The sequence below is a fragment of the Mytilus trossulus genome, chromosome 11 (assembly GCF_036588685.1).
Source record: "Mytilus trossulus isolate FHL-02 chromosome 11, PNRI_Mtr1.1.1.hap1, whole genome shotgun sequence".
Classification (NCBI taxonomy): Eukaryota; Metazoa; Mollusca; class Bivalvia; order Mytilida; family Mytilidae; genus Mytilus; species Mytilus trossulus.
In genome coordinates this window covers 34658370-34681746 of record NC_086383.1, presented here as the reverse complement: position 1 = coordinate 34681746, position 23377 = coordinate 34658370, and the positions used below count along the sequence as shown (strand labels likewise).

Sequence of the window (23377 nt, the reverse complement as noted above, 5' to 3'; positions counted from 1 at the left end):
ATCGACTCAATGAACTACAATGCATTGTGGGCTACTACGAGTAAACTACTACTTAAAACATGTGGAATTAGTGGGAAAACAGTCAACTAATATATTGTGACTCTCATTACCAATGTTTTTATTCTGCAAATATATTTAATGTAAAATATATAACGTAATCTTCAATTTGCATGCTCAGATTAAAAATATATTGTTTACTGGCTTCATGATTCGACTTTCTTTTCCGCCTTGCAAAAGTAGTTGAACCGGTTTTGTGCATTGTTATGAATTGAACCTGCATTAATTTCAAGACATGAAACAGTGAAATATCCAATGAAGTGACCACTGCCCAGTAAGAAAATCATTTGAGCTCTTTTAAACCGATATAATGTCATTCTAAAATCATTTCTGCCTAGAAAAACACGAAACTTTCATAATTGAAACACTTCTTTCTGTACTGAATGTGTAATTTTTTTTTATCAGGACCTGAACTAAAAGTAAGAACATCATAATATTCAGTATGCTAAAAATAAGTGTTATGAAAGCGGCAGGGGTGGATCCAGCCATTTTAAAAGGGGGTCCTAACCCTGGACAACTTGAGGGGAGGGGTTCAAACTACAGGTCCCAATCCAAATGCACTGATCGTTCAAAAAAGGGGGGTCCATCCCCCCGGAACCCCCGCCCTCCTGGAGCGGGTACGATATATAGCTCAATACATTTTTTTATAGTTTCATCCATAGTATCCGTTTATTGCTAATTTTATCACAAAAAATACATCAGAGGTTTTTTTATCGTTCGGCTGCTGTCATGTTGACATATGTAAAATATCTCCAATATTAAAAGTCTCTGGATGATAGTGGGTGCCATATTACCTATTATTTCTTTTCTAAAACGTGCTTTGTATATAGAAATAAGAAGATGAGGTATGAGTGCCTAATGAGACATCTTTCTAACAAAGACATAATTCAGTAAAGTAAGCAGTCATAGGTTCAATGCTGAAAAGTAAGCTATAAATGACCCAAAAATTACTTGTGTAAAACAATCCACAAAAAAACCCAAAAAACAACAAAAAAAACGGCCCAATTAAATATATAAAAGGAGAAGAAATCTATCCCATCAAAAAAAAAAATATATTGTATAGGAGCCTGTATTTCAGTTGTTGTCGTTTGTTTATGTGTTACATATTTGTTTTTCGTTCATTTTTTTAAATTTAATTAAGGCCGTTAGTTTTCTCGTTTGAATTGTTTTACATTGTCATATCGGGGCCTTTTATAGCTGACTATGCGGTATGGGCTTTTCTAATTGTTGACGGCCGTACGGTGATCTATAAATGTTAACTTCTTTGTCATTTTGGTCTCTTGTGGACAACGGTCTCATTGGCAATCATGCCACATTTTCTTTTTTTATTATAGATCCAACGCTGCAATTTTCACAAAACATATCAAATTTCATCCTTGTCGCACATACATATGGATAACAGCTTATTTCCTAATGCATGTAGAGCAAAACTTTGGTTAGCTTGCTTGATTTGTTTGTATATTGTACAAAATATAAAATATTCAAGTTAAACTATGCCTATATATATATATTGTTTAAAAATGTCAATCTTATTTCAAAGCTTGTATAAACAACTATACAAACAAAGCAAGCAAGCCAACCAAAGTTTTACTTTGCAGGTATACGAAATCAGCTGTAATGATATATTCAGTTTGGCAAATATCCAAGCCTGTTAAAAAACCAACAAACTGAAATTACACTTGCTGACTTCACTACCTTCAAAACAAGAGAACAGTTTTGAAGTCCCATATACTGAAATGTGACAAAAATAAATACTTATAGATTTTGTTAACACTGCCATGTATGTAAATATTTCTTCGCCTTTTTTACGAACACAAAATTCAAGGATGACACATTTGCCTTTAATTATCTATACGAAAATTGCTGTACTCGTGAATATCAGCACCGCCTGTTATCGACGGCTTACTTTACACTAATAAGTTTGTCTCATGGGTAATTGTGTTTTTTCGCTGTTGTTTTGTTGCTGTCTGGTTAACAAATACATGAAATCTCTGTGCCATCGTCAAACATGTTAATGGCTATATATAGGGTAATTCAAACCCTGTTTTCTTCGCATAGAAACAACTCTTCATTAATCTGAGCATGGAAGTAATACTTTATATCACGAACTATAAATGAGGATACACAAAATGAAAAACTAACCGAAATTGTGAATCCCGCATTGCACGAAAAAATGTGTTGTATTTCAGTAAATAACACGTGTTCTTGGTTGATTGTAAACACATAGTAGTCTATCATGCAATTGTGACTCATTTAGTGGATTTGTTAAAAACCTAGGTAAAAATAAATTGTGTCACATGTAAATAAACAATTACATGTGCGAGAACATAAGTATGCTAATTTATGCATTCCCATATAAGGTAGTGGTCCCGACCGGTTTAATGAATAATTATAAACTGTTGACACAGATATATGTCTCGCCTATTTGTTATTTTGATAATGCAAATGTGGAAATTAAAATAGCAATACTTTTAACATGTAAGTTATGCAAATATTCGATGAACCATGATTGAAGGTACAGGGCTAAACAATTCCCATGGAAATAAAATGTGCCAATGCATATACAACTGCATACCAAATTCACTGACCTACCACTAATGGTTCACCTCAACCTAGACCTAATCACAAACTAATACATAAATGACGCTGACACAGACGCTGGAAATGCAGACCTATGTCTCGCTTTTTGACTCCATCAAGGTGAGACAAAGACTGTAAAGCCATTCTGATAAGCATGATAATTTAAGGCCAAAAATAAATAATTGTTTGTTTCCCCAAACCCGACCCTATCAAGTCAGGTGAGGGTAGGTAGGTAGGTAAATTATTTTATTTTTTTGGTAATTTATTTTTTTGTACTTGTAAATAGGAAATTACAAACCATCATGTATAGGGGTGTATTTTAAATTCTAGGGTGTATTAAGCTATCAGTTTCCTCATGTCAGATTTATTAAATAAAACTCGATGTATAATTTGAAATATTTTATTTAATTGGGTTTCTTTTGGGTGGTAATTTTCCAATAATGACACAGTCTGTGTTGCCCCCACAGCTGCACAGAAGGCATATATATGGGGCTGTGCCACAATAGAGTCATAATACGTGAATTCAACATGTGTTCGTCAGTCTATCTGTAGGTGCACATTCAACACGCCTTCAACAGCATCACCTGAAATAAAGAACAACAGAGATCTTTAATAAATAAAAACAATAATATCCTAGAGTACTTTGTATATACATATATTGGGAATTTTCAATGAAGAAAATGTCTTAAATACTGAGCCTTCTGTTTATAATATTAAGCAGTATAATCTGTCAGAAATCTGTCCAAGTTCAACGTCAGAGTGTACTAGTAGAATGAAGTTTATACCGTTCATTGAAGTATGCAATTTTCCACTGAAAAAGGATTTGAACATTGAACCCATATCAAACACTGAATAACTCAATGGAACATGCATATAAAATATAGTCAACTAAGAGTGTATGTTAGATGTGGAAATTTCATTCAATGTTGGGTAACAAAATCATGCTATGCAAGATCATGTTATTATATATTAAAAATGATAAGAAAATCTTTTGGGAATACTGAAAAGGCATTCCTTCAGGTGTGATAACAGATCAACAACTTGGTTAGCAGTCTGTCAAATGCTCTGGATTCTCGAACAGCTACCATTGTGGCAGCCTTCTATTTAGAGAAGTATGCATGGGCTGTCTGCTTTAACAAGACTAGTGTGGAGTGATCTGCTTTTATTAGGGACCAAATGATTAATTTAAATCAATTGCTTTCAGGCCTCGGGTTAAATTAGTAAGGGCATAAGGAAATCATTAGGGAATTTAGGTAAAGGGTTTGAAAATTTGCAAGAAAAAGAATGCAAACAAAGGTGGGGAGACTCTCCTTATCCTAAAAAAGTCTACCTTTGCTTGCAAGAAATAGATGTTGGGACGGTCACTTTAATATTATGCATACCTGTTAACTTGTTAAAAGCTTCTTCTTTTCCCTTAGAAAGTTTGTTGACAGCTTGACTGGCTCCCATCATTTTGTCAAAGGTGTTGACAACATTTGAGGAGGAGGCTTCTTTTTCTTTAGAAGTCCCATCAATATTAATGTTAATTCAAAATTTCAAAAACTTAAATATGTATAGGAAGATGTGGTATGAGTGCCAATGAGGCAACTCTCTATCCAAATAACAATTTATAAAGGTAAACAATTATAGGTCAAGGTACGGCCTTCAACACGGAACCTTGGCTCACACCTAGCAAGCTATATATATAAAGGCTTGTATAAAAAGTAAAGACACAAAAATACTGAACTCCGAGGATAAATTCAAAAAGGAAAATCCAAAAACAAAAGTCCAAACACATCAAACGAATGTTGAATTGTTGAATAAAGGGCCCCAAAATTACAAGTGTAAAACCATTCAAAGGAGAAAACCAACGGTCTAATCTATTTAAAAAACGATAAACGAGAAACATGTAAAAAATACATAAACAAAAAGTCTTTATTAAAGTCTAACTAGTGCCAGTGTCATGTCATCATCGTAGTGTGGACTATTAAATATTTCTGTAGAACCACTTTTTTAGAACACGGATCGTCGGATGTGTTTTTTGTCACGAGCATCCTCCTCCTCTTCAGTCAATTTTAAATCGGCTATCACGTCCTCACATATGTCTCCGAACATTTCCAAAATCGAAAATTTGGGCAATACATTTGTAACCAAGTCTTTCTTAAAGTTTCCAGCCGAATAAACGGCAACAAAAACTGACAGAACGGCGTCCATGTAAATGTATGAACAGTCTAGAGAATAAGGTCTGAATATCGTAAAGACCCGAGACCACGTGGAAGAAGAAAGCCAAATCGCGTCATCAAGGCGTTTTCAACAATGCCGATTTTAAAGGCGATTTGAAGAACAGCGTCTCCTTCTTATGTCTTATGTTTTGATTTTTCCATTTCATAGGAGCACCGCACCACCACATGAATTTGGATAAAAAAATATTCTTCACAAAATCGGCAATAAAATTATTCCGGTCGCGGCGATTTTTCCGGGTCGGCCGGGATTGGGGAAACAAACAATATTTTATTTTAGGCCCAATAACACACAAGTTATTAAAAACAATTCACCTGACCCTTTTCTGACCTGAAAAGTTAAATTGGTGTACTTACAATGTGGAAAAGATCCTCTCTTAATAACATTATTCAGGAATGAAGATAAAAACTGTATACATCTTGAGAACTCTGTTTCCATCACAACAATGGTTTTTACGCTAAAATATGAGACTTAGAATAAACTAACAGTTATTTGTTTCATTACAGATTGATACAAAAGCATGACAAGTGAGCAAACTATATTCTAATACTGCATACTGTGGATTTATAATAATTTATTGGACACCAATTTTCATTGTTTTCATGGGTATAGGTGAAACATGAATCTACAAATCTATGAATTAAAAATTATTTATAGGCTTGCATGCACTTTGTCATACCATGAAAATAAATATCTACTAAATTGCAAGTTTTCCTCAACCCACAAAAATTGATCCCCATGAAAATAAATATTTATCAGGTTATTTTGTATCAGTTTTTGTTCATGGTTAAAGTCTTATTATGGGCATGTTAAGTCTTCTAGGTGTGTTGTATTACCTTACGTTTAGGTGGACAGTGTAATTTTTGTGAATGGGTAAAATTTATGATTGGTAAAAAAATGTCCATCAAGAACACAGTGAAATCATTCCCCTGCAAAAATTACCCAATATACAGTGTTTTGTAAAAACAAACTATACACTGTTCATATTCATTTATTGTGAGGTTAAAAGTTATATATATATATGATTAGAAAGAAAGTTTCAGTTTCAAATTATATTATTTCATAGCAACCCAATACATTTACATTATATATGTCAATTGGAATTTAATAGCATATTTTCAGATTTAAAAGTATACTCGATCATTCAAATCAAATCAACATAATCAAAGAGCTGAATTGCTCTGAGGGGAAAGACGGCCCTTGTTTCTATTTCTTTTTTTTTTTGGGGGGGGGGGGGGGGGGGGGGGTTCTTTTGATAGTCTTCATATAAAGAATGAAAAAAAAGAACAGCTAGAACATGTGGAAGGTTGACACTATTGGAATCAATTGTTGTTTAATGTAATTTCGTTTCTTTAGTTTAGGATTCAATTTAGACCAATGGAAGAGATCTGCATCTTCTAAAACTAAACATTCAATTAAAGTTGATAGTTAATTATCTAAAATTAGATAGTTGAATTCTGTCATTTAACAACAACTACAATTATTTTTGAAATCTTAATAGTGTACGACTGAACTGCAGGCTAGGGCCATTTTCCATTTTTTGTGACAGTACTCTTAAGATTTTATAATTTTTTTCTTAAGAAAGTAAGGACTGAAAAATCTATTCAGTTTTAAATTTCCATTGATAAAGTTCCCAGTTACATCTCTCATCACAGGGATACAGGTTCTAATAAAAATAACAATATGATTGATGTTAACTGTGTGAAGCTTGTTTCCAAATCCTACATTTTGAAATATTTGTAAAATTTCATGAATAAATAGGTTTAAACTACAAAATGCAACATTTGTAATTTTTTTTGTAACAATTACAATGATTATGTTGGTACACAAAATTTAGTTTTAATGGAAGACTACTTATCATATACTAAATGTCACATTTTAAGTGTTTTTTTAGTGGATAATTAGCTCATAAATTGAGGTGCTCCTGAATTGGAGGAAGATTCTCAAAACAGAGTTTTACAGAAAAAAATGGAAAAGATCGTTTCTCTCCCTGATCTCATGTAGCCCCTCGGACTTCCTGTTTACTTTGAAAGTTGTTGACTTACAAATTAAAGTATTGCATGTTGATGTTTGAATCATCTACAGCAAACATCATTATGTTCAAATTTAACAAATACTTTTTTTTAATAAGTGCACAATCTTTGAGAATGATTTAAATAACCAGTGAAGGATATCCCTGCTGATGCGAAGTGTGGCATTCCAACAATGACGTCACTATAAAATATAATATAGGTTGGATATATTTAGAATATCTTGTCATACTGATTTTTCCGGATTGTAAAAGAAACGTAAATAGTGTAAAGGAGAGCTCAATATACGATAATTTCGAGAGAAACAGAAGGGAAATGTGTAAAAAAGTGTTAAAGGTTCATGTGGACCCTATGGCTAAAATGGCCGTATTTTCACCTCAAAATTTACTCCGAGTACAGAAAAACCTGCGCATCTGTAAAAAATTTCAGGCATAGCATGCCCTAGATAAATGAATTTTAAGTATGTTTAATGTTTTAGAATAATAAAAACTTACCAGGATTTTGCTGTGCACTTTTTTTCATTCCTCCACAAGGTGCAAAAATAAACTAAGTTGGGAAACAGGTTTGAAAACTTCCCCACAGGTAAAAATTAAAGTGAGCATTTTTAATTGACATGGATATATATTAGATGGACAATAGTTACCTGACAATAATTGGTTATTTAAACTGTGTACCTGAGTGGACCATATCAAGGTAAACTCAATAGTTTGTTAATTTTATTATCTTCTGCAGAGACGAAAAAAAGTGTACGGCAAAATCCAGTTAAGTTATGAATTTTCTAAATCATACAATGCATTTAAATTCTATTTATCTAGGGCATGCTATGCCTTAAAACTTTTCCAGATGCCCAGGTTTGCCTGTACTCAGAGAAAATTTTGAGGTGAAAATAGGGCCATTTTAGCCATAGGGTCCACATGAACCTTAAAGTCAATTTATTCATTTGTGTCTCCCCATCTCATCATTCTCAGTAAGATTTGTTGGGGGGTTTTCCACACTATAAAAACAAAATGAATGATGTGAGGGAATGTCACTCTGGTCAACCCCATTGGGGATTGACGGCTTGAAGCCGTCTTCCCCAAAAAACCTTTAAATATGACCCACCTGAGGATATATTTTAGGGCTATTCCATTTGTTGGCGGGTAGGAAGTGAAGTTTAATTATTGATTGTAGGTCATGGGTCCTTTTTTTGGGATGGGTCATACAGTCTATAACCATTATGCAAAATTATCTAAAAAAGGGTTCTTGATTTTACAGATATTTTGAAAGTCCCTTCCAACCTCCCACAAACATTTTAATGGAAAAGCCCTTAAGATATTTTCCAACTTGCAAATATCAAGAATTTATTGATAAGCCCTAAGTGACATCTATCAATCATCTCACCTGACTTCCTGTATGCCTTGATCCCATCTTGATTGGAATGTAAGAATAAGGTTCAACACCCTCATTACTGCTTCTTTTAAGAAGGCCACTTTTTTATGCAGCAAACATCTTTCATGTATTTTATTTACAAATTTAGTATGGACGGAAATAATCTGATCTAAATCTGTAGCTTTCTGTAGCTCCTCTTTAAATTCTAATCCAGTGCTATGTAAAATCTAAAAAATAAATTATAATGCTCTCTTTAATTCTATATCTATGGTTTTCAAAAATATATATCTAAACCATGATAATGGGCAATGGAACTCTGTTATCCTGCCTCTGTAAAAAAAAACTTAGTACATTTATCAGTTAAATACAGAACATTATCGTTCAAGATGCTATCATTTGATTCTGAGAAATACCTGTCTAATTTTTGAGAGAAAAAAAATCACAAAGTTTTGACATACATACTGGATAAATTACTCTCAACTTGGAACCATTTAGTCAATCATCTTCATTATGAATGCTGTGTGCCTGGCTAAGAAGCAGATTTAAAAAAAAAATTTACTTCAATGTTAGAGTACTGTAAATTCAGAAATTATTGTGAGGTTTATTTATATGCAATTGTGCAACTGGGTGAGTATGAGAATAATAAGAACTCACATTCTGATATCAGATACATATATCTTGAAATCCCAATAACCAATTTTACATTTTTGTCCATTCTTCAAAAATGGAATAACAAATGCATGCAATAACAGTATTTCTTATCCAATCAAAAGTATCATTTCTGTACTTATTATTAAAACTGAAAAGTAAAATACATGTTTCCAATAAAATACTTACCCTGGTCATTATATAATTATGTAAACTATTGACAAAGTGTAGGAGCCTCATTCTGAGAACCTGCATACGATGGATTCTTGCTGGCTGTGATAAACCATCATTCATTGATATTGTAATATCATCTGTAGAAATGCTATGTAAAATGTTATCTTTTTCTAAATCTGTAATTAGAAAAGTTATGAATGGATGCATTTCAAATTTAATTTTTCTTCTAAATAAGTCATATATGTATATGGTTTGTATTTTTTTTTTATTCTATGACGCTTTGGAGATTAAGCTAGTGACTTCAGGATCCAGAGTGCCAAATAGGATATTGCTGCTACTCAATAAAATTTTGGAATTTTTTCTTTATTTTATATGAAATTTTGCTACCATCTACCCTATTTTATAATCTTTTCTTTTAAATCCCAGACATAAAGTTACCAGCAATACTGTGGCTTCATTATTATTAATTGGATACCAATTTTAATACAGATTTGAGTAAATTACAAATTAAATTCATACAAAGTTCAATTTTTATTGGCACATATACAGAATTTGGTTGAACAATGAAACCAAATATATATCCCAAAAAAACAAATACAATCAACATTATTAGAAATCTGTGTTAAATACAAAATATATACCTCATTCTGTTGAATAATTTTAATCAAAATATGTTTTTTTTTCATGACATATCTGTATCATAACAATAGAGAAAAGAGATACAAAATACATGTGCTTTTAATGTCCAATTTTTGATGGATTATGTTCAAAATCAAGCAGGTTAAAAAAAGTAAAAAAAAAAATCATCAAAATGAGTTACAATATCAAGAAAACTCACCAAAAAATCTAAGTTCATCTAAGCAATATTTTGCCCTCTTAATTTGTAAGAGAAAACAGAAGATTTCGTTGTATACTTGTTGACATTGTGAGTTGATGACCACATTTACTGGCCAAGAAACTTTGAACTGGAGCTTTACACAATCTGTTATATTTATAGGGTTTATTTCTTTGTTAGGATTTAATGATTCCACAGTTATGTCTAGTCTGAAAAAAATAAAAAGAGCATTTTACTTCACATTGTAGCAAGTCAATCAAATAAAATTTAATCTTTAATTTTACCAATTATATTTACTGTAAGCAAATCAACAGATATATAAATACATTTGAAATTTTGTACAGTTTTAATTTACAGTTTTCTAACTTATTTTTTGTGGATACTTTATTTCATGTTTAGGTTTTTTCATGACTACCTCATATAATTTTTTCCCTTAAAGATTTTGTAATTTTCAAAGCTGTATTGTTACAATGAAAGACCCAAATTTAACACATACTGTTATTTCTCAACTCACAAACATACTAAATATCTATTGGTTCTTCTTGTTCTTTTTGTGGTTTAGTGACCCTTTTTTTAAACTGTTTGTTTCTCCACCTTTTTTGGTTCTTGACCCAATGTCATATATTTGTATAAAATTGAGAATGGAAATGGGGAATGTGTCAAAGGGACAACAACCCGACCATAGAAAAAAAACAACAGCAGAAGGTCACCAACAGGTCTTCAATGTAGCAAGAAATTCCCGCACCTGGAGGCGTCCTTAAGCTGGCCCCTAAACAAATATATACTAGTTCAGTGATAATGAACGCCATACTAATTTCCAAATTGTACACAAGAAACTAAAATTAAAATGATACAAGACTAACAAAGGCCAGAGGCTCCTGACTTGGGACAGGCGCAAAAATGTGGCGGGGTAAACATGTTTGTGAGATCTCAACCCTCCCCCTATACCTCTACCCAATGTAGAAAAGTATGCTTATATATCATCAAAATACAAATATATATGTCCATAGTTCCGCAATTTTTGTTGACTTTAACCTCTCACAATTTATGTCATTTCGACAATCCAACCTTTCTCTGCTCTTATTCCAAAATTAATGCATGCTTTGTCAATAGGCAAGCACATACCAATTTTAAAGAGTTTGGTTTTATCAAGCATGGAAATGAACACGACTTCCTACACTGTAGGAGAGAAAATACCACATCACAACGTTAACGCAGATAGTAAATTTTGAATAAAAAATTTATATTATCTCTCATGCAAACCTATTTATTTCTTCTGGAAATCTGGCTTGCAGAGCTTCATGTAAACATAAATTTAATACAGAAGCATCTCTCCAATGTTCATTTAGGCGTATCTACAAAATAATCAAAGTGAACATTAAGATTAAGATTAAGTTTTATTGAAAACAAGAATGTGTCATTAGTACACAGATGCCCCATTCGAATTATCAATTTCAAATTTCAGTTGACTGTGAAATTGGGGTAAAACTCTAATTTGGCATTTAAATTAGAAAGATCCTATCATAGGGAACAAGTGTACCAAGTTACAAGTTGATTGGACTTCAACTTCATCATAAACTGCCATGAAAAAAAATTATAACCTGAAACAGGACAGATAGACTGACAGATAGACCAAAAAACATAATGCCCTTAGGTGGGGCATAAAAAAAACACAAATAAATTGAATATAATTCTTCAATGAGGAAATAAACATATGTTATATATTCTAACATGATTTCCCTCAAACACTTCGAGTACACACCCATGATCAAATATGAATATATTGTTTGGGCTGTTCCAATCGATACTCCCACATCATATGCTTTTTTTATGAATGAGCTACCCAACATCACAGAACGATGATGTCAGAATATAAACATTTTATGGGAAAATACATGCTTGTGAAACCAATAATCATCACAACAAGGAAATGTAAAAAATCGATGGTAAAATGTGTTATGTAAGCCATTTTTTGTATACATATATAAGACATATAAGAACAATTATCATTTAGATTCATCCAAACCTATCTAAATATGTTATAGTAAATAGTTTAAACATGTCACTTATTCAGTTTGCTCCGTTCTTTTACATCAATTTAATAATATGTTCATTTATGAGAAGGACAAATAATGCCTATACCTAGAGCACTTCGATCCAAAAGAAATGCTGTATTTGTCCTATTATAATTGAAAAATTCATGGGGGCTTAAATATATCATGATTTTACCACAGGTTGTCCCTTTATGCCGATATTTTACCTCTCCCAATCGTTCAGGGTAAAATGTTGGAAATAAAGGGCCAACCCGTGGTAAAATCACGATATATTCAAGCCCCCATAAATTATTTCTTAATAAGTTTACACCTCTTGATGACTTTTACCTTTTTGGTTTGTTGGGTTGCTATCTCAATGATCGTATCCTAATGATAGGAAGTAGATGACAAATGAATTGTTGACTATGTGTATTTCAATTTTTTGACAAATCGTTTTATGGTGACAAAAAGTCTGCAGCATGCTCCATGATGCTTATCATTCTTTTATCATATAGCTTAAACCCTTTCAACGCTACACAAAAAAATAGAAAAATGGTTGCTGCTGCTGCATTTTTTGTGTGTTCATTCATTAGAACAGTATATTCCATTTCAGACTGCTGTATCTTTTTTATTATAAGAGATACAGAGAAAGTTATTGCATGAAAAATGCTCAGGAGAGTATGAACTGTAATGTTAGGCAGTTATTTCAGTAAAATTTTTATCAGGTTACCTGCATTTTCAGGTAATTAACAGGTAAAAGGTGTAATTTATTACATTTGTGTTGAATTTTGAATAAAAACTACTTTTAGTCTTCATCAATTTTGTTGTTTTATCTGCCATATAATAAAGAAGACATCAATTGCTCGATTTCGTAGCGCATTGCACCATACACAATGGATTATGTAATCGTGGCACAAATCAGTGGCTCCGTTCTCAAAAATTCAGTCAACCTCCGTTTTCCCCCCTTTTTCTACGTCTCGTAATGATCGATCAAATCATATTTCCCACACGAATTGAATGTAATGAACACGTTGAGGTAACAAGAAACCTTTTAACTAATCCTCGTTGTAAGTTTCCCCATAGAAATGCTGAAATATTTCCATATTTACAGCTTCGTTTCCGATTTCCGCCATTTGCATTTGTCAAAATATTTGTTTTTATTTTCCTTCAATTATCCTTCTACTGCATGATTTTACAATAAAAATTGCCGGGATTTCAAGCGCAAATGAGACCTTGTATATCCTCGATTCATACAAGGAAAAATTAGAGAGGATCCGAATGAAAACCGAATGGTTTAACAGTCCTTACGAAAAATCCGTTGTTATCGCGGCATATGCCGCGAATAGCAGTGGCGGACGGCGTATGTCATCGCGGCATATGCCGTGTATAGCGTTGAAAGGGTTAATAAACAAATAATTCCACTTAACATTAAAGGAGAAGTATTAATTTCGGCCTAAAATTAAAGTACATCTGATGAACAATTTTTGACATTTTTTTAACACTTAAGTATCTATTTCATTTGATTCAATAGACAACTTTCGAGTTCATCTGTCACTGGAAAAAACTCGTCAATTAGGCGCGCCTTTGTGAGGTCATTTACCAGATAGAGGGGGTTGCCTGTATCCCTGCACTATCAACGTTCATCAAGCGTCTTAGTGATCATCATTGTGCAGGATAAACTAGAAATAATTTATGTTTTGTAAGTACTTAATAACAATTCCCTAATGACAGCAGTGCTAATTGTCAACTTTGAGAATTTAGTTTGCCGAATAAATCCTGCAATATAGTATTATTATTTTCCAACCACTTGCTCAACATTGGAATGGAAGTGACGATGCCCATAAACGCACAAATGATGTTCACTAAAACCAGAGTTTTTGACGGAAATTCATCGAACTCGAAAGTTGTATATTGCATATTGGTTTTTGTAAAAAAAAAATTTGACTGACTTGGTCATCAAAAACTCTCCAATTCAAACTTAAATATGAAAAATCTATCAAATATTGGGTTGCTGTCTCATCTGAATTAACCCCCAATTTTTTTGTATTGATATATACATTTACTCACCATATCAAATATTTGAGTATAGAAGTCAAACATAGTATCCCCTGCCTCCATCAGAAAGAAATGCTGTAATAAAGATGCATACAAGTTATGTTTGCTGCCTATCACATTTTTTCATTTATTGTTTTGTACATAAGACAGACAGCTTGTTTTGCTGTTTAAATTGTTTGACATTTTGTCATATCTGTGTCTAATACTTTATGACATGGAATTTGATCATTAGGTCTCAGATGGATAGCTGTCTCACTGGCTATCGTATCACATCTTCTAATTTTTTAAATTATTTTCTCCTCATTTTCTTTTCTGATATTTGCTTTTGTACTTTATTGCAGTACTGACATGACTGGTGGTTTTTGTTGTCTGTCTGGCGGATCCAGGGGGGGGGGGGTTCCGGGGGTTGGAACCCCCCCTTTTTGGGCCGATCAATGCATTTGAATGGGGACATATAGTAGGAACCCCCCCTTTGTCCTGGGTTGGGAACCCCCCTTTTTAAAATGGCTGGATCTGCTCCTGTGTCTTGTATATGTTTTACTATTTCTACTCTTACAAAGGACAATAGACAGAAATATTAAGATAATGATATAACATTACCCTCATTGTAGCGAGATATTCCATAAGATGATATTCTTCTTTCAGGATCTGTACAAGTTTAGAACAGACATGTACATATTTGTGTTTGATGTGAGGATATAAACACTTCTGTAGTAACTGATCTATTGGCTGTAATCCATCTCTTACTAAAGAGACTGTTAACCTGAAAAATTAAAAATTGGAATTCTCATTTCCATTGGCTAAGGTCAACAATTGCAGGGCATCAATTTTGTAATTGATGCCCTGAAATTTTGTGTGCACGCATGATGTGTCGTGACAGACTTTACATGTATGATTCATCTTGTTTTCTTTCAGTTGTATTTGATTAAAGACAGTCTTTGAATTTAAAGATTTGGTGGCATATATTTTTTAGTTGATGGTCACCAACATCCTTTTACTGGCTCTACGAGCTATAGGCCAGTAAAGCTAATTTGAAACAATCAATTCCAAAATAGACCTCCACAAATCGTTTGGTTTTTGGATCAACCTATTTTCTTCAAAAGCAAAAAAAAAATCATTTTCTCCTATGTTCTATTTTAGCCATAAAAGCTATGTTTCTTGACATACAAGGAAATAAAATATAAAATTTATACTCGATACTATGAAACTCATTTAGCCTAAGTTTGGCTGAAATTGATACAGCAGTTTCAAAGGAGAAGATTTTTTTAAGTAAGTCAACATGATGAACAAATTGTGAAAAAAGTCTTTAAAGGGCAATAACTCCTTAAGGCGTCAATTGACAACTTTGGTCAGATAGACTTATTTGTAGATCTTACATTGCTGAACATTATTGCTCACTTTACAGCAGGGTTTCCCCTGGGTCAATTATTTTTTTCGCCACCTCTTTCGCCAAAACAATATATTTTTCGCCACTTTATTATTTTTTTCGCCAAGTTACACAAATACATTTTTCTTTTAAAATTTAACTCCCCCCCCTAAATAAGAAGTGATTTTTAAAACAAAACGAGGCATCTTATCACTTTGAATTGATCCCTCGTGTAAGGTGTAGTCATTACATTGAAGGGTTACTCTCATGTTAACCTTTTGAATAGATTTTCTACATAACGACAGTTTTCTTTTCTAGACCATCGTAAATAAGTAAAACTATATGCTTGAAACACGTGTGTAACTGAAACGACTTTGAAGTACCCACTCAAATCAATGATCTATATGAAAGTTAAATGATAAAGTTTTAAATCGGAGACTTTTCTTGCTTTTGGACATTTTTCGTCTTAACAAAAAATTTTCTTTTCTGGACTATCATTAAAAGAAGGAGAGGAAGCGTAAAAAATTTGCTTCAAACACGTGCTTCGCAAAGTGGTTAATAAATCCCCTTTGTGACACATGACAGAAGCCATTTAACTATATCATTTTGTCATATCATATAATTATTAACACCTTTATTAATTAGTCCTTTGATGTCGATAGCTATGAATGCAATCAGCTGATTATTGATTTTCTGTCAAAATCTTAACGAGTTTAAGGTAAATTCCGAGTATTGTCTGATCGGTAAAGTCCGAGAAACCCGAAAAAAGTAAATAAACAAGATGGCTGAAAATAAATCGTTATATATATTTCTTTCGCCAAATTCTTTCGCCAATGACGAATTTTAATCGCCACAATTATTATTTTTTCGCAAATTGCGAAAATGGCGACCGCCAGCGGAAACCCTGCTTTACAGTTTATCTCTATCTATAATAATATTCAAGATAATAACCAAAAACAGCAAAATTTCCTTAAGATTATCAATTCAGGGGCAGTAACCCAACAACAGGTTGTCTGATTCATCTGAAAATTTCAGGGCAGATAAATCTTGACCTGATAAACAATGTAACCCCATGTCAGATTTGCTCTAAATGCTTTGGTTTTTGAGTTATAAGCCAAAAACTGCATTTGACCCCTATGTTCTATTTTTAGCAATGGCGACCATGTTTGTTGATAGATCAAAACTTCGGATACAATTTATAAACTAGATACCCTAAGGAACATTCAGTTAAAGTTTGGAAGTATTTGGCCAAGTAGTTTCAGAGGAGAAGATTTTTGTAAAAGATTACTAAGATTTACGAAAAATGGTAAAAAATTGACTATAAAGGGCAATAACTCCTAAAGGGGTCAACTGACCATTTCGGTCATGTTGACTTATTTGTAAATCTTGCTTTGCTGAACATTATTTCTATTTACAATTTATCTCTATCTATAATAATATTCAAGATAATATCCAAAAACAGCAAAATTTCCTTAAAATTATCAATTCAGGGGCAGCAACCTAACAACAGGTTGTCTGATTCATCTGAAAATTTCAGGGCAGATAGATCTTGACCTGATTAACAATATAACCCCATGTCCGATTTGCTCTAAATGCTTTGGTTTTTGAGTTATAAGCCAAAAACTGCATTTGACCCCTATGTTCTATTTTTAGTAATGGCGACCTTGTTTGTTGATAGATCAAAACTTTGGATACAATTTATAAACTAGATACCCTAAGGAACATTCAGTTAAAGTTTGGAAGTATTTGGCCCAGTAGTTTCAGAGGAGAAGATTTTTGTAAAAGATAACTAAGATTTACGAAAAATGGTTAAAAATTGACTATAAAGGGCAATAACTCCAAAAGGGGTCAACTGACCATTTCGGTCATGTTGACTTATTTGTAAATCTTACTTTGCTGAGCATTATTGCTGTTTACAGTTTATCTCTATCTATAATAATATTCAAGATAATAACCAAAAACAGCAAAATTTCCTTAAAATTACCAATTCAGGGGCAGCAACCCAACAACGGGTTGTCTGATTCATCTGAAAATTTCAGGGCAGATAGATCTTGACCTGATAAACAATATTACCCCATGTCAGATTTGCTCTAAATGCTTTTGGTTTTAGAGTTATAAGCCAAAAACTGCATTTGACCCCTATGTTCTATTTTTAGCAATGGCGACCATGTTTGTTGATAAATCAAAACCTCGGATACAATTTATAAACTAGATACCCTAAGGAACATTCAGTTGAAGTTTGGAAGTATTTGGCCCAGTATTTTCAGAGGAGAAGATTCTTGAAATAGTTTACGACGACAGACTACGACAACAGACGACGACGACAGACGACGACGGACGCCAAGTGATGGCATAAGCTCACTTGGCCCTTCGGGCCAGGTGAGCTAAAAACTTTATTAACCAATTATATAAGAAAATGGTGGGTAAAAACCCCAATTTATGAATTCTTATCTGGAGCTCTGACTAAGTTTCAAGTTGATTGGACTTCAACTTCATCAAAAACTACCTTGACCAAAAACTTTAACCTGAAGCGGGACAGACGGACGAACAGACAGATGAACGGACGCACAGACCAGAAAACATAATGCCACTCTACTATCGTAGGTGGGGCATAAAAATTGCCTCCCATGAAGATTGGGGAATAAACAAACATTGATATTTAAGATGTGTGTCTTACAACAAATGGAAGTTTTTAACAACCTTGACTGGCTATACAGCCCTTGCACGGTCGGTATTTTGTGTCTTAGGAACATCTTCAATGTGTATTTTGATTGGTTTTAAAATTTTGATTGTGCTCATAATATCATAAATATAAGTGTATTACTCACCAATCATTATATGAGGTATCTCCCAAAGAACTTCTCTGCAAGTTATTCACACAGGCTGAAAATATGGCTTCAAAATTTATTCTTAGCAATGGATCATAAATGCCTTTGATTTTCATCTGCTGTTCTATGTGGGGTGAAAACAGAGTATATGATTGAGTTGTCTTTTCCTGTTGGAAATCTTTTGTATTGTTTTTTGTACCTAACATATCTTGGAGTGAGTCCAGGAACATTGTGTACAATGGAGTGGCTTTGTATGCTAAAATAGAAGATAAAAGTCAATGAAGGCTAAAATAAATGTGGTTCTAGAGTTGTCATAGTTTTTAAGTTTTGCACTTAGAAAATGGTTTAGAAAACTATTCAGTTTTGTTATTAAGATAACATTTCAAAGCTTTCAATTTCAAGATATACATATTATCCTCAGATATTGAAGGAAAGTTACATCAAGAGGTCAGACAGACCTCATCTTTACTTTTCAAACTATTTGATAGGCAAGGGGTGATAACTCTACCAATAATCCTTATTTTATGCCAATTAATAATTTCATGTATCAATTTTCTATTTCATACTTAATAGTAGATAATCATGACATTAATCATTTATTCAAATTGCCTGCTATCTACATGTAGCTCTTGAGAGCCCATCTTTTACTCTATCTATCAATTGTTGTATGCGACTCTAATATATATACAGATACATGCACTCACTTATGTCCCCTTTATGTCCAACAACTTCTGCTAATTTTCCTAAATCCTGTAGGAGTTCCATGGATTTTCCAGCTAAAATAATCTCTACCAAGACAGGCTGTAAAAATTGTGGTGCCCAGTGGCTAAAGAATTCTGTAAATAAAAAAAGTAAATGTACTCTGTGCAATAAGCATAAACAGTTCTAGTTTGTTTTGTTATATATTTCAAGCTTAGAATAAGAGAATAAATGCATGGAAGTTAATACTCAAAAGGCATATAAAGAAATACAGTTTTCAGGATTGTTTTATTGTTGTTTATCAATACTTCCATCACTATTCTGGTATTTGGTGGTGAAAGCTGGAGTGCCTGGAGAGAACCACCAACCTTAAGCTTTGATGGCAAAAGGGCCTGGAGAGAACCACCAACCTTAAGCTTTGATGGCAAAAGGGCCTGGAGAGAACCACCAACCTTAAGCTTTGATGGCAAAAGGGCCTGGAGAGAACCACCAACCTTAAGCTTTGATGGCAAAAGGGCCTGGAGAGAACCACCAACCTTAAGCTTTGATGGCAAAAGGGACAATCCTAGTCAATTTAGGTTCAAGTCAAGCACACCAGTTAGGTGTGGTATAAGAAATCACAACCAATGTTGACAGGCAAGTGTTACAGCTATTGCACTAGCTTAGACCACTCGGCAACAGAGACCTTGATATCAAAAACATGACATTTAATGAACTAGCTTTCATCTAATTATAAGCTGTGCAATATTACAAGTTATAACAAGTTGTCTTGCCCTGTGAATAAGTTCTCAATCGTCAAAATAACAGTTGGAGTTTGTTGCCGATATGTGATAATTGACTTAAGTACATGCTAGATCAATATAAATACTTACCAGAAAATGTAGATGTGTCATCCAATGTATCTGTCTGGTCCTGAATCTTACTCTTTGATGGGTCATCTTCAGGAACATGTATGGTAAAAGCTATTTCCCAAAATTTCTCATCAAGGGATTTTACACTTTCATTTCTAAAAGATATTATAAAGATGTACAATTTTAGCTAACCAAGCTATCTGGCATATTTTTTTTTACTATAAAAATTAACAAGATAGTAAACATGTAAAGTTGGACTGTGTAGATTTTTGTGCTTTACATTTACCACATAATCAAAATGATTAAGAGATCTACATGATCTAGAAAGGCAACAAAAGGTGACTTTATCCCACTACATACTGTTCATACACCATATCAGGCTATCTGTAGTCCGGTAAGGTTCATGATTCTTTTTTTATCCTGATATGTTAGGTTATTCCAATATCTGTATTATCAATTCTCAGAAAGAGATTTTCAGGGCAAACATGTTTCTAAATCATTTTTCTTTTAATTGTTGAACTGTTGGATTTTTTTTTTGCAAACCAACACATAGGGTTTTTATATTCTATGTGTCATATTATAGTTTCAGTCCCCAAATCTGTATAAACCAAATTTTTTTTTTTTTTTTAAATTGTATAGACTTCTACTTGGTATGTGTTTTGCTCTTGGTTGAAGGTTGCAGGGTGATCTATTGATGTTTACATCCATGTCTTTTGGTCTTTGGTGCAATCATGATATACCTTCTGACAATAAACTCCAGTCGTGGATCACACAATACACCATTGGTTATCCAATTATCTATTATATCTATATATGGTTTAGTGGTCTGTATCCAGAGAGGCAGTAACAGATCAACCTGAAAAATACAAAAAATCAGAAATGTTTGCGATGTTTTCATCATTTAAAAAATTCCTACAGGTTTAAGTTTTGTAATAATAAATTTTGACGGAACTTTTTGTTTGTAGGACCTACTGAAATTGTCAAAATTAATGTCTTTTAAATCTTTCTAAATCACAATTTATGTGACAGACAAACTTCTGTTCTAAAGTTAACCATGTTATTACCCGTAGTTTGGAGCAGTAATATAATAACAAGTCATGTAGTAGTTGAACAAACCAACCATGACCCTCATGAGTTGTCAGGGTTGTTAAACATCTTTAAAGTTGCAAGTCATGGCCATGAGGTTAAATATCTAACAGAATAATGTATTGAATTTCTTATCAAATTGTATGGTAAAGGCTGTGATAGAAAAAGAGATCCCACTACATGCATTTTGAAATAGATCTTACTGTTGTTATGGTATTGTCTTTGCAGTATAACAACAATAGGATCTTAGGATCTCAACATTTACAATTAACAAAGTCAATATTAGACTTGGGGTAGCTTGTAAGAGCATCCTGTATATTTCTTCTAGGTTTTATCCCTTATCTCAACTTACAACATCCTTTGAGAATTCTCCCAAAGCATCAAATTCTGTAATGGCTTCATATAAAACACTGATCAGATGTGATGATTTCTGGTAGTTGCTAGGCAACCATTCTGCTTCCTTTATACCCTTTACATACACAGAATACAAGATGTCTAGTTTGTGTAACCATGGTTTCAGTGTAGCATGAAGGGACGATAATGTTATTGTTTCCTCTGAAAAACAAAAAAATACATAAAGTTTAGGTTTATTTCATTTTCAAAAAGTTACAATATACTTCAAATAAATTGATGATAAGAAAAAAAGATAGTATTTTATTTTATTATCATTATTACATTGATCATCACCTCATTCAGGAGCTCAATGCATAGACCTCATAGCTGATAATGTCAGATTTAAAAAAAAAACATAAATTCTATAAATTAAAATACCTCATGAACCATTAAACCAGGCAATTTTAACGATCATGAAGCGTTCTAAAATCATTTACAAAAGTTTCAGCTTTTGTTTGATGATGGAAAACAGGTTTTTCCAAGAAAATACTGCAAACGACTGCACACGATTTGAAATTACTGGAGTTTCATTAGACCTTTTCTAACAGTTACAAAAAGTTTTTTTACCTGAAATTACTTGGGCAAAAGGGGTTGCAGACTATGTACGTACCAGTGCTAACTATACAAGCCTGAAAATGGTACTTCAATGATAAATTTCAGGAAATGTTCACGTGTAATATGTTTAGAAAGTTTCAAATATCTACAATACAAACCTTGCTTCACTATTATTTTTTCTATTCTAGTTATCTCTTTTTTGAATGAATCCAAAAAACCCAAGGCAACAGCACTTTGGAAAGACTGATATGTTTGACTAATTATGTTATCATCACTGTTGGCATGGTAACTACATGATGTCACTTCCTGTTCAAATTGCTCAAGTTTCTGAATGTATCCTCCATACTTTGTTAAATCATAAAGAACACTGTCTACCATTTTCTGTAGAATAAAAGCAAAATATACTTGATGATTGGTTATATATGGCTTTATAGAAGTTTTTCTGTAATGTTCAAGGCATACATGTACATAAAATGATAAAATTGAGAATGGAAATGGAGAATGTGTCAAAGAGACAACAACCTGACCAAAATGCTGATAACAGCTGAAGGCCACTAATGGGTCTTCAATGCAGTGAGAATTCCCACACCCGGAGGCCTGATAGACCCTAGCATTGCTGAATCTACCTATTTGCATTCATAAAAGTAAAGCTGTCTTCAATCTAAATTAACACTATTTATCATGTATGACAAAGCCAAAAGTAAGAAGCACAAGAGTGCACACACTGAAATGTCTAGCCTTCTTTACTAATCCTTGATACTATCTTGATAGACCTAAATATAAAGCTTTATTTCAACTGTCACATAAACTCAACATTAACCAAGAAAATGAAACATTGATCAATGACCCATGAAAATGAGGTCAAGGTCAGATGAACCATGCCAGGCAGACATGTACAGCTAACAATTCTTCAATACAACAAATATAGTTGACTTATTGCTTATAAATAAAGAAAAACAGACCAAAACACCAACACTTAAAACTTAGCAATGGACCGTGAAAATGAGGTCAAGGTCAAATAATACCTGTGCAACCCCCATATAGATCATAAAATATTTCCATACACCAAATATAGTTGACCTAATGCATAAAGTATTAGAAAAATAGACCAAAGACAAAAAAACTTAACTTTGACCACCTTTGGTTACCATGAAAATGAAGTCAAGGTCAGATGACACCTGTCAGCTAGACATGTACACCCTACAATCATTTCATACACCAATTATAGTAGACCTATTGCCTATAGTATAAGAAAAACAGACCAAAACCAAAAAACTTAACTTTGACCACTGAACCATGAAAATGAGGTCAAGGTCAGATGACACCTGCCAGTTGGACATGTACACCTTACAGTCCTTCCATACACCGAATATACTAGACCTATTGCTTATAGTATCTGAGAACTGGACTTGACCACGAAAACTTAACCTTGTTCACTGATCCATGAAATGAGGACGAGGTCAAGTGAAAAATGTCTGACAGGCATAAGGACCTTGCAAGGTACGCACATACCAAATATAGTTATCCAATTATTTATAATAAGAGAGAATTTAACATTACAAAAAATCTTATCTTTTTTTTCAAGTAGTCACTGAACCA

At 33.1% G+C, this 23377-nt stretch overlaps 1 protein-coding gene across 1 annotated transcript in view; it reads right to left on the bottom strand.

Annotated features, from left to right (window-relative positions):
- Positions 1 to 23377, bottom strand: part of LOC134691017 (gamma-tubulin complex component 5-like) — a 36518-nt gene that overhangs the window by 2012 nt on the left and 11129 nt on the right. Inside the window, exons 9-21 of the mRNA XM_063551204.1 lie at positions 21937 to 22159; positions 21183 to 21385; positions 20485 to 20600; positions 19766 to 19899; positions 18899 to 19030; positions 18195 to 18450; positions 14601 to 14763; positions 14013 to 14075; positions 11176 to 11267; positions 9916 to 10121; positions 9093 to 9253; positions 8268 to 8482; positions 5214 to 5314 (exon numbers count right to left, since the gene is read on the bottom strand). Of these exons, the coding sequence (XP_063407274.1) occupies positions 5214 to 5314; positions 8268 to 8482; positions 9093 to 9253; positions 9916 to 10121; positions 11176 to 11267; positions 14013 to 14075; positions 14601 to 14763; positions 18195 to 18450; positions 18899 to 19030; positions 19766 to 19899; positions 20485 to 20600; positions 21183 to 21385; positions 21937 to 22159 (2065 nt within the window). The remainder of the gene's footprint in view (positions 1 to 5213; positions 5315 to 8267; positions 8483 to 9092; positions 9254 to 9915; positions 10122 to 11175; positions 11268 to 14012; positions 14076 to 14600; positions 14764 to 18194; positions 18451 to 18898; positions 19031 to 19765; positions 19900 to 20484; positions 20601 to 21182; positions 21386 to 21936; positions 22160 to 23377) is intronic.